At 41.0% G+C, this 12091-nt stretch overlaps 1 protein-coding gene and 1 long non-coding RNA gene across 4 annotated transcripts in view; one reads left to right on the top strand and one right to left on the bottom strand.

The window, feature by feature from the left end:
* LOC117522921 overlaps positions 1-12091 on the bottom strand; it is a 1044039-nt gene that overhangs the window by 292991 nt on the left and 738957 nt on the right. The gene's annotated exons all lie outside the window — the stretch shown is intronic.
* Positions 4792-12091, top strand: part of LOC117522915 (homeobox protein Meis1) — a 229014-nt gene continuing 221714 nt past the window's right edge. Inside the window, exons 1-7 of one of the 3 annotated variants that reach the window (XM_034184342.1) lie at positions 4792-5245; positions 5329-5409; positions 6850-7070; positions 7851-7992; positions 8290-8340; positions 8782-8832; positions 10040-10186. In XM_034184342.1, coding sequence (XP_034040233.1) covers positions 5398-5409; positions 6850-7070; positions 7851-7992; positions 8290-8340; positions 8782-8832; positions 10040-10186 — 624 coding nt within the window. In that variant the 5' untranslated portion in view covers positions 4792-5245; positions 5329-5397. Of the gene's footprint in view, positions 5410-6849; positions 7071-7850; positions 7993-8289; positions 8341-8781; positions 8833-10039; positions 10187-12091 lie in introns of all 3 variants that reach the window. The other 2 variants (XM_034184340.1, XM_034184341.1) reach the window with 2 other exon arrangements.

Genomic DNA, 12091 nt, shown 5'->3' with positions numbered 1-12091 from the left:
AGAAAGGACCATGTCAGAAGCCAACCCTGGACCTAATACCTGTGAGGGAACAGTGTTAACCACAAAACCACTAATCAAGAAATGGGAAACACAAATAGCTATTTGCATCACGTCCACATGGAAACATGCAGGGCAGACGATCTCCAGGAGCAGTGAATGTGGATAGGTGTGGAATGAATCACGTCTGAGTGGGACTGTACTGCACTGAGATGTTTGCAGTCTAGAATGTTTATGGGGGGGCGGGGGGGGGGGGGGGGGCACATGGAGTTGGGGTGAGAACTGAAGAATGTCATATTTCATTGACTGATTTGACATCACTGCAATCACTGATTTACTGACTGCAGTCAGTTTTACTTTGTCTCGTAGAGCAGTTAGAGCATTTGAATATGGTGCAGAAGGTCACTGGTTTGAATCCCACTTGGACCGATGGCTGCAAAACTGTCTGTTAAGCCAGCAGTGATTGGGGTCCTAGCTCTCTTTGGAGTTGTGAAAAGTGAAGGCAGCGAAAGGCTGAGAAGACGGTCAACACTCTTGACTTGTGATTTGGTGCTGTATAATTAAACTGAACCGATTTATAACCTTATTCATTGACTTGATTAGTCAGACAACAAACACTGACTATGTCATTAGCTGAATTTTTTTGAGTCATTATCCACACACAATACCAACACTGATGTTTTGCACCTTTCAAATGAACATTTGCTGTGTTATTTTACATAACCTTGTTTGAAAAAGCTTTTTAAACCTTATTGAATCTAAACTGTCTTCACATCAGCTTACTTTGAACTGGTTTAAATGATTCTAAAGCCGCTGAACTGTGCCTTTAACTGACTTTTATTGAGTTAAATTAAGGATTTGTTTTAAACTGCATATAAATGTTTATGTTGATATTTGATTCATTGTTTATCAAAAACTAATAGCACATTTTGTTGCAGCTTATTAAGTGTTTATGATAAATTGATTTAAATGGTGGACTGCTTTAAATCACATTTTAAAATGTTTAATTTAAACTGAATTAAATCGGGCATTATCCTAATTACAGTAGTTGAAATTGCTCTAATGTCATTATTTACCAGGGCCTTTGTTGACTTTAATTTGGTTCAATTATTCATTTGGGTTTAAAATATTCTGCACTATTATTTGTGCACCTAAAAGCTGCTTTAAATATGTTTTAAATGCATATGTTTCTAAACTGGTTTCACAGATCCTGAAGCCATATATGAACTGATTTTAAACTGGATTCATTTGAGATAAATTGTTTTACGGTTGTCAAAAAAAAAAAAAAAGTGAGCATCTTTGGATTTTGGACTGTTTCATTTGAAGACGTTTTGAATTCTGAGAAATTGTGATTAATTCTAGTTTTTTTTTTATCTTTTAAAAAATATAGCCTAAACAATTAATTCATCACAACAATGATTGAAACAAAAATTGATAATCAAAACAATTTCAAGCATTTATTAAAACGCACACATAGATACATTAACATATACAGTATAAACAAAATACAGCAGAATATTATGAACACAGAGCCTGAGATTTGGAGCTGAAGTTTGTTTTAACATTAAAATCTGTTTATTCTGAAACTGTGACACAAACAGGTGCTTAAACAGCAAAGTCGTATTTCAGAATTTAAGATACAAAACACACACACACACACACACACACACACACACACACACACACACACACACACACACACACACACACACACACACACACACACACACACACACACACACACACACACACCAACAACAACAACAACGCAAATTATCTGAGCGGAGTTTTGCCTTCTTTCATGACGTGTAATATTCATCAGCGCCGGAAGGAGGCGCAAATGATTAAGCATTAATGTGTGAGAGAGTCTCAGAAGCCAAAGTGCAAAATGCAACAAACAAAGAACTTATGATTCAACATGTTCACTTCTGTCATCGATTAAGATATGATAACTTATATCATTGCCATTATTGAAGCTCTGATTTTAAAACACATACATTTTACAAATATTTTCCAACACAACAGAGACTTTTAAAGTCTGTGCTGCATCAATAACTAAAATAAATAAATAAATAAATAAATAAATAAATAAAGTGCCATCACATCAGTGTGTTGAAATAGGATCAGACAAACTTTACTTGAAATGAATTTATGGAGATAATTTGGTGGTAATAGTTACAACCTTGATAATAGGCTTATTTAAAAAAGAATAATCAGATATCAATTTGCTTCTATGACATCATTTCACATCTTATAATGAAGACATTCTGATAGCTATAATTTACACTGGTACATTTATATAATTAGATGCGATATGAAAACTATAGTGTCTGTTTACCATTTTTTTTTTCTTTTCTTTTTTTTTTGCGGATCCCAAAACGTTTGTGCGCAAAGCTGCGGGCTGCAAAACGTTTGACCTCAGTTTGACACCCCCCCCCCCCCCCCCCCCAGGTGGCCTTTGCTCCTTGTTTCTTCACCACAAAAACTAAAAAGTAATAGTTACTTGACAATAACAATATACATCTTAAAATTAACTTCATAATGTGTAAATTTTATTACTTGCGCCTTTTTCTGCTGTAAAATTACCCGTCTGTGACTTTGAGTCAAACAGCAGACAGCTTTGATTATAAAGTCACATTTTTGTAGTTAGGCTGCTTGGGCCAGAAAATATGTCGATTTAATTTCAGCCGTTTGGCTGTATTATTTTATTGGCTCATAAAGCGGATTAAACAGACATGACGGGATTTGTCTCACTGTTCTGCCAAAATGCGCTGACCCCAACAAAAGAGCAACTCCAGCCAACAAAGAAAGTGGACGCGACAATCGAACTTAATTGCTTTATAACACAATTTCTCGTGTTCTACTTCTTGCTAATTTAGCCCCGCTTCACCAGAAAGACCCACTATAATTTATCTTATTTTTGCAAATAAACAAAATCATATATATATATATATATATATATATATATATATATATATATATATATATATATATATATATATATATATATATATATATATATATATATATATATATATATATATATATAATTTTTTTTAATTGTCATAGAGATAGAAAATGAAGAAAAAAAAATAGAGTTTAAACTCACCAGTAATTCAAGTAACCAACAAAGTGGTCCACGCGGTTTATTGTTTCTGCGGTGTCTCTGTGCGTAAAAGACCGTGCGTCCTGCGCGGCTTCTGCTGAGCTTCTCCGCGCCCCCGAGCCTCTCAGCTCGCGCTGGAGGCGGTTTTAAGAGTAATTTCACGCCTGTAAATTTATCCCATCGGATCCCAGCCCTCTGTTTTATTTATTTATTTATTTATTTATTTTTTACTTTTTTCACAGGAATCATCACCGACTGCGCGCGATGCCGCATTATCAGGTTATGACACCGTTTGTGGGACGGGGGGGGGGGGGGGGGGGGGGGGGGCATGTGTGTGCAAATGATCGATGACTGGACTCCACACAGCCCGTCACCGACCGCCATCACCTGATCAGGAGATAATGTGGCGCTTTTGCACGCCGTCCTCTCGTGTGTGATGGAGTGAGAATAAATAAAAAGTTACATGAGAACCTCTAGTCGGCGATCTTCACGAGCGCAGCCACAAAAATAATGTCAATACTTAAAGTGACATTAAAACTCAGCGCGCACTTGCAACGCACCGCAGTTTATACTTTCATATTATGCATGACTCAATATTTAAATCATGCAATAAATGTGTTTTTCATTTTACATTAAAATAAAAACCAACGTCATAATAAACTTTTTTTTTTTTTTTTTTTTTTTTTGTAATTCGCATGCACACACTGGATCAATGATTTCCTTTTCTCCAAATCATTTCAAAATAATTTAACTTAATGCTCATTAATAATTAACTCCGCGTTTGCAAACTCAGCAGAATGTCTCATGATAAATAAAATTGACAGAGAATGAAGTGAAGGTCAGTGTGGGAAAGTTTTTACACTCACAAATTTGCGTCTTAATTATTTTTTTTTACAGTTTGCAGAAGTATACCCAGTATACAAAGTGCTTGTTTTCACTTTGCGCACACGGTTTTGTTTTGCGCCATGTCCGCTGTGTGGCCTAAAACCGATCTATCAGCTCCGGATCGATTATGGGGCGAGCCAATAGGGGGCTTCTGTCTGGGAGCCTGTCTGCTATTGGCCAGAACCGACAGAGTGGAGCGATCCATTCTGCTGAGGGGGGGAGTTGGGGGTGGGTGAGGGGGGGAGTTGGGGGTGGGTGGGGGGGGGGGGGGAGACTCTGAGGCGCTTTGAATCCTGAGCAGATGCAAAACACTGATAGTGAAGACAAAGAAAATATCAAAAATTGAAGCGCACAATCAACGTGGTAATTATATTTATTTATTGCTCTGTAATTTTTACATTGTTGAGATTTTGCTTGCAAGCTGTTCCAATAGATATAAAGGATACAAATTTGCGACTAATTTTCGGAAATGTAATTTTCTGATGATCATCCGATTGTGGATCCTTTAAAACGGCCCTAAAGTGGATTCTTAATGCGTAAAACTGTGAGTGGGTGACACGTGAAGCTGTGTTTTTGGGTTACCCCCGCTCCCCCACCCCTCCCACATCACCCCTCCTTCCCTCCCCTCCCCTCCGCGCGACTTGCTGCCTCCCGACGCGACCCGTTATGGCCACCACTACTTCCGGGTTTCGGCAGTCTGGTCCAGATCGTCCGCGCCTCCTCATCAGCGCAACACACACATCCATTGTGCGCGAAAAAAAAAAAAAAAAAAAAAAAAAACGAGCGTGAGAGAGCGAGAGACGCGGCAGGCGGCTCACCGCGTGCGCGCGCGCACTCACACGCATCCAGCATCGATTGCGGCTCCTTTAAGAAAACCTAAGCCAGAATTATCACCCCACCTCCTCTTGATCTCCTCGAGACGCTTTTGCATAAGAAAATCAAGCCGGGAGCCGAGAGTGATCAAAGAGAGGAGAAGCTGCTTCATTTTTTCACTCTGATTGTGACCATTAACGTTCCAGCCGCCGCCGATCCCGTGGAGACGCGCGTCCCGCCATCATTCATCCACCACTTTTGACAAGCGCTCGCGTTGTGACTGACTGACTGACAGGCAGAGCGGCGAGAAGCAATGAGAGTCGTCAGTTTTCTTTGAGGGACTATTTTATTTTCATCCTGCTTTTTTTTTTTTTTTTTTTTTTTTTTTTTTGAGGGGGGTAGAGAGAAGGAGAGCCGAGGACCTCTTCGCCGCGCACAAAAGCGGTGGGCTGCCGTCACCGCTCCGGGATTTTGGCTTGAAACATCTCCCCGTTTTTATTATTTGTCTGGATTTTCTTCCTCCACAGTTCGTCTCCACCCTGGCCTCGGAGGGGATTTATCCAAAGTGAAAGGACGACCAGGGAGTGAGGAGGGTTATGGCGCAACGGGTACGTAAGCGCGATTCCCCCCTTAAAAAAAGTTTCTGAATGCGATCCTCCGCTGTAACGTGGCTTCATGACACGGACTCGCACTCACGGCGAAACTTTCTGTTGTCTTCCTCACGCACGGAGACGCAGGTTCGTATTTTGCCGTCTTTTGGCACGGAATTACGCACGGCATTTGCGCCGCAAAGCGACTCGCCTGACGGACACTGGAAGCGCGATGGTATCTCAAATCGGCGATGTTTTCCAGATTAGTTATGACAGGAGGCGAGTTTGGGGGGAGGGCACAGAGGCAAAACAAATGTCCACATTCCTCCTCGGACGGCTCTGACACGACTTCGCCTGACGCGGAGCGTTTAGGCGCAAAGCAAACGCTCGCTTCATTGACAGTTCTGCTTGTAAAAGCCGCAGTATTATTAGCACGATGCCAGCGCGGCGCTTTTTTAGTTACGAGGTGATGACTCCGACTCTGCTCCACAACAGCGCATAGTGTCAAAATGTTGGGACACATTTAGCTGCTTAGTTTGGCACAAACTGCTCCACGCTGGTGTTTGCACTTCTGTTTACGTTCCGCTTTAAGTCACAGAGCTGTGAATGAGCGGAACGCACTATCAATATTTCAGAGCTTTTCTTAAAGTGCTAAATAATCTCAAATAAAAATCGTTTCATTTTATGTTATTTGTTTGCAGACTTAACATTAAATCAACCGTGTGTTGATTAAAGGCGTAAAAAGGGGGATTGGCGCAAATTTGCACGTGGATAAAGTTTGAATGTGCTACTTATTGTGGAAAAATCAAATCGCTTACAAATCACGTTGTTTAATGCGTAATAACACGTCACACAGTTATGATTCGTAAAGAGGGGAAAACACCAAAATTAAAGTCTTGCACACATTTGTTGTTTTTGCAGAACACCAAACTGAAACTTTTAAAAATATAATACAGACCTAGTTAAATATCGTAATAAATGAGCCATATTGTTGCAGATTAATTATTTTGAACACATTTTTGGTCATATTGAATAATTAATATTTAATTTAATTTCATTTAATACTTAACTCTGAAAAACTAAATTTAAATTCAGAATAAACTGTGCACCTTTGATGCTGCAAACATCATCTTCCTTGAAAACTCACTTTGACTTGTTTTAAATCTTATAAATTAGTTTTTAAAAAGCATCACTCTAGATATATTTGTTTCTCTTGTTTTGTTCATTTACAAGGGAATTTGAAAGAAAAAAAAATCAGATCACCATGTTTGTATCACAAAGTTAAGAAGTTACTTTTTGAGAAGTTAATAATGAATTACGGAAGAGATTTTTACGCACACACACACAGACAAATGTAGTGTGAACTTTTCCCGGTTTCAAAAGCTTTTCCTGACTTTTGGGTTTCTAAATAAAGTTTGGATGTGTGCTCACTGTGAGTGCGCGTGTTTGTGTCCGCAGTACGAAGACTTGCCCCACTACGGGATGGACGGGGTGGGCATCCCGACCACCATGTACGGAGACCCGCACGGCGCCCGATCCATGCAGGCGGTGCACCTCAACCACGGGCCCCAGCTGCACTCTCACCAGTACCCGCACACCGGCCACACCAACACTATGCCTCCTAGCATGGGCTCCTCCGTCAACGACGCTCTCAAGAGAGATAAAGACGCGATATACGGGTAGGTGCGGGACCGCTGTCCGTGGGGAGACACGCACCAAGAGAGCGGTCATGCTTCCAGGCCCGGAGGGAGCAGCCGGGGTAGATGATGGGTGCAAAGGGAGCAAAAACTCTGCAGCCTAAAATGCACAAGAGAGGTTGTGGCAGCTTTTATTTGTGCACACTTTGGACTTTTATACTGTAAAATCCACTCGTGGAAAAGCGTGTTAATTTTTTTTAGTCAAAATGTTTATTTAAAGCCAAGAATTGTGATTATTTTCGCTGACGCAGCCTTTTGTCTTTAGAAAAGAATGTGCTGTTCTGCATAAAATAATTTTAATTGTGCACACTAATTAAAAATATATGGCCTTTAAAAGAAACGTCACATGTGCGTACCATTTATTCATTTAGTGGAGTTAATTAAAAATTGAACGTGGCAAAAACACTTTTAACAGTTTGGAAGTTATACCTTGGACATGTTTGCTGTTCTGGCTTTTGCAACGTTATAATCTGCGCATTCATTCGCCTGCAGCTTTTAAAACCAGCCTGTGAGCGTGTGTGAGTGTGTGTGTGTGTGTGTGTCTGCGTGTGCGTGTGAATGAGTTCAACTCTGGAGCTTTTATGCTGCAAGAGGTCTTCGCAGCCTTTCTCCAAGCCTGTGCGTAATATAATAGCGTGCGCCACAGCGCCAGTCCCCACGGGCAGAGCGCACGGCTGACTAAATCCAACCCGGAGTCATCTTCTTGACCCTGGCGTTGTTCTCTCTGGTGACATTTGCTATTGTCGTGTGTGTTTCACGCAGGCACCCCCTGTTCCCTTTGCTTGCACTGATTTTTGAGAAATGTGAATTAGCGACTTGCACCCCCAGAGAGCCCGGGGTGGCGGGAGGAGACGTGTGTTCATCGGAATCTTTCAATGAGGACATAGCAGTTTTTGCAAAACAGGTCAGGAAACTTATTTTCTGTGGGTTTTTTATTCACCTGTTGGCGATGGCACCAGCACGCACAACATGTGCGTAACGTTTATATATATATATATATATATATATATATATATATATATATATATATATATATATATATATTTGTGTGTGTGTATTTGCTGTGCATTGCGATGGATTTTTTTTTTTTTTTGTAATTACATAATGTAGCTAGATTTAGAACTTCACAACATTAATTGAATTGATATTGTCTATTCACTGATATGAATTGATTTTTAAGAATTTACACTTGTGTTTTCAGATTCGGGCAGAAAAACCTTTATTTTCATCGAATCCAGAATTGGATAATCTGGTAAGAAACTTGTCATATATATATATTTAAAAATACTTTGGGATATTGTGCAACAGTTATTATTTGCATGTTTATTTTTTAACTGCCTCGTGTTGCTGAAAAGTTGATTAGAGGTTATGATCTGATATCACGGTGATCTGCAGATGAAGGGCCGCTGTTTCACAGTTGTCATGGAAACTTATTGTGTACACTTTGTGTCATCATACTAGTTGCATTTTGGTGCTTCATGCGCCTTTGACGCTTTCTGCAGCGCCAGTCTGCGATGCGTCCGCGCATATTGCCATTACATCCAATTTTAATATCGCTTTCACATAAAATCCATTCATATGAATATTTTTTTGCCCATCTGCACTTATAGTTACATTGGGGGGGGGGGGGCTGCCTGTTTAATATCAAGAGATGTGAGCAGCTCATTTTTTTATTGTTATTTTAATTTTTCAGATGATCCAAGCCATCCAAGTTTTACGATTTCATCTTCTGGAGCTGGAGAAGGTAATATTCTCTCACCATTTCTGCCCAGCGCGCCACTTCAGACCTACAGGGTGAATTTGCATAAATGTATTTTTGCTCGTCGCTTATAATTAGCGTCAAAATCAATCACGGGGCCATTTCTCTTCGGCGTTTAATCACGACGCAAGCTGTTACAACTGGAACGGATATCTGTGCGCCCAAATCTCCCCGCGTGTTTTAATGAAGTTTAATGTTGGCAAGGTGAAACGTACAGCTCAACTTTTGCAGCTTTTTCATTTTTTTTTAAATGAGATTCTTTGCGGAGGGCAAAAGGCCCAGGCAGCCATCTGTGGATAGAAGGAGAAGTGGGTGTAAAAGTCTGATTTGTCTCCTTATCAGATTAAACTTTAACATTATGGAGCGCCATCAGAGCTGTTAAAAGTTGAATTTCTTGTCTCATATATTAGTTGTTATAAAGCGGATCGCCGTCCTCGTGCACGCGGCCCAGACACGCCGCGGCGATAACGTAATAAGTAAAGGCGATATGAAACAATTTACCTTAAATGTCATTCACGCGGGTCAGCCTCCTCTAATGGACACTACCCGGGGCACCGATGATGAATTTAACACGCGTGTTGAGTGCGTCGCAGCCCCCGAGCCCTCTTGTCACTGTCAATTTTCGTAGATATCTCTATTTTGAGAGGAGCAAAATAAAAGTTTAGAGCGCGGATGGAGCGCAGGGCGCAGCACGGCGCGGCAGCGCGCACCGGATCCCAGAGTCTGTCGCATTAAAGTAAGTCCCTTCGGCTGCTCCCTTGTTTGCACTCGGGGTCGCCACAGCAAATCCAAGGTGGATCTGCATGTTGAATTGGCACAAGTTTTACGCCGGATGCCCTTCCTGACGCAACTCCACATTACATGGAGCAATGTGGCAGGGGTGGGATTTGAACCCGGAACCTTCTGAACTGAAACCAAGCGCATTAACCACTTGGCCACCACCCCTGCATTAATGTTATGATTTCAGAGGAAAATACGACGCTCTGATAAATAATTATTTTCAGTTCAGTTTGAAAAAAGATCACGTGATCATAATTTCTAACACGTTACACTGATCAGTCAGGCCTTAATTTTTTTTTAATGCGTAAAACTGTGCCAAAATGCGTAAAGCTAGGTCGTTTTTTTTGGCGGCTGTTTGTTGACACTGTGGTGTGATCGAGTCCCTTCATGGGTCCCACTCTTCTGTTTGCAGGTACACGAACTGTGCGATAATTTCTGTCACCGGTACATCAGCTGCTTGAAAGGAAAGATGCCCATCGACTTGGTCATAGACGACAGGGAGGGGGGATCCAAATCAGACAGCGAGGAAATCACGAGATCGTCGGTGCCCCTTGATCAGGTACGTCTCCCTCCTTCCTCTTCCCTTCCCCCTCCCCTCCCATGCCGTCTCCCCCCTGTCCCTCCTTCTTTCTCCCCCTCTTGCCTGCTATTCAGCCATTCTGGGTCACTCCTCCGCTGCGCTGTTATTTGCATATGATTAAGGCCGTTTTACATTCCGTCCATCGGAATGAAAAATTTTTCTGAATAATGTTGCTATTATTGGCCCATTAAGACTTGATCCCGGAACCGATCTGGGAAGATTAGCTCGAAAAAAGCATCGCCATCAACTTGACCTGTTTCATGTCGATTTTAATTTAGTGCCTCTCTCTCTCTCTCTCTCTCTCTCTCTCTCTCTCTCTCTCTCTCTCTCTCTCTCTCTCTCTCTCTTAACTAAAACAGAGAGAGAGAGAGGGAGAGGCAGGCAGGATGGAGACTGTGTGGTTTAGGTGCCTTCATGGTTTTCTCCAGTGAAGTTCACGGTTCATTAGGCGTCTTGTCAGTATTTTTCCTCAGACATGAGTGCACATTGTTTATCGGGACCCCCCTCCCTTTATTTGGTCCGCAGCGCACAGATTCAGCGCCAATAAGAAGGTTTATTTTCAGGCATTAAAGGTAGATTAGGGACTGTTCCCTTTTGTGCAGATATCAGAGATAAGAGCAGCCTTCATTATTTGCTTCGCTGGCTGTTGGGACTCCGGGGACACCGTGCGCGCACACGCATGACCCTAATGGACCATATACACTGTCGCTAAGTAATGATAAGAGCAATTAGAATGATGCAAATCTGGATTTGCATCTAGGAGATATGGTTGTTAGCAATGAGGCTTTGTTTGGAAAAAGTTAACTCTGCAGGGCTGCTTTAAGTGTGATAAATATCACCTTCAACAAATTATATTTCTTTATTTATTTGAAGTGAAAATATTGCCTGAATGCACTTCTTCTGACTGAAATGTGCAGGAGCCTTATGCTCCGCCCACCACCTCGGTTGTCTGAGTTTGCACCCTTGCATACTTGACTGTGATTTTCCTGTTCGAAATTGTGACAACGCAAATTGTGAAAAAACTCAGAATTCAGGACAAACCCCAGGCTCCAGGAGAGGAGTGTGGAAAAAAAGTCCTGTAGTGACAAACAACACGCGTCAGAACAACATATCCATAAGAGAGGGAAAATAAAAATACATTGAGTGGAGTGGGTCTGTCAGCTAAAGCAATGGTTCCCAAACTGAGGGGCATGTACTCTTAGGGGTCGCAGAAGCATTGGAGGGGGACATAACCAGCTGGAGTGGAAAAAAAGGTTCAGTACAACAAAAGTTTGAATTCATTTGACGGATGTGAGAGTACAAAGTGTTCACATTAGTAGTGTTTATTGGGGCAAAACAGCATTCATGTAAAGCGGAACAGATTTATTTGCTTAAATTAGTAATTTCTGAGAAAAAAAAACTCAAATTCAAAGCAATATTAAATTTATATATGGTCACAATCGGTGGGGGGGGGGGGGGGTGGTCTAAAATGTGTCACTGTGTGTAAATTCAAACATATTTTTAATGTGGTCACATGTAACCTCAGCAAAAAGGAAACACATTGGACATGTTCTTAATGATGTCACTTCACAAAATTTTGACTTTTTTTCTTGGGTGTCCATAATTTTTTTTTTTAATTGTTGTGTGGTCTGATTTCTTTCTGTGGTGATGAGAGGGTAAAATAAAGTTTGTGAAAACACAAGAATAAACTTTGACAGAGACACCATCACCTGTGGTAGTTAATGAACGTGGGGGGAAAATTTAGCATCAAAATTCATAAGAATTGTATTTCTTTTTAAGTGTAAGTTTTTCCAGAAATAATAATAAAAAAGTAACACACATGGCACCCAAAAATCTTTCATGGTTGATTAATATTTATCTTTATCAGAGACTGGAGAGTGTTTG

This window comes from Thalassophryne amazonica, chromosome 13 (genome assembly GCF_902500255.1).
Source record: "Thalassophryne amazonica chromosome 13, fThaAma1.1, whole genome shotgun sequence".
In the NCBI taxonomy this organism is placed as follows: domain Eukaryota; kingdom Metazoa; phylum Chordata; class Actinopteri; order Batrachoidiformes; family Batrachoididae; genus Thalassophryne; species Thalassophryne amazonica.
This window is presented reverse-complemented; position numbering and strand designations above follow the sequence as displayed.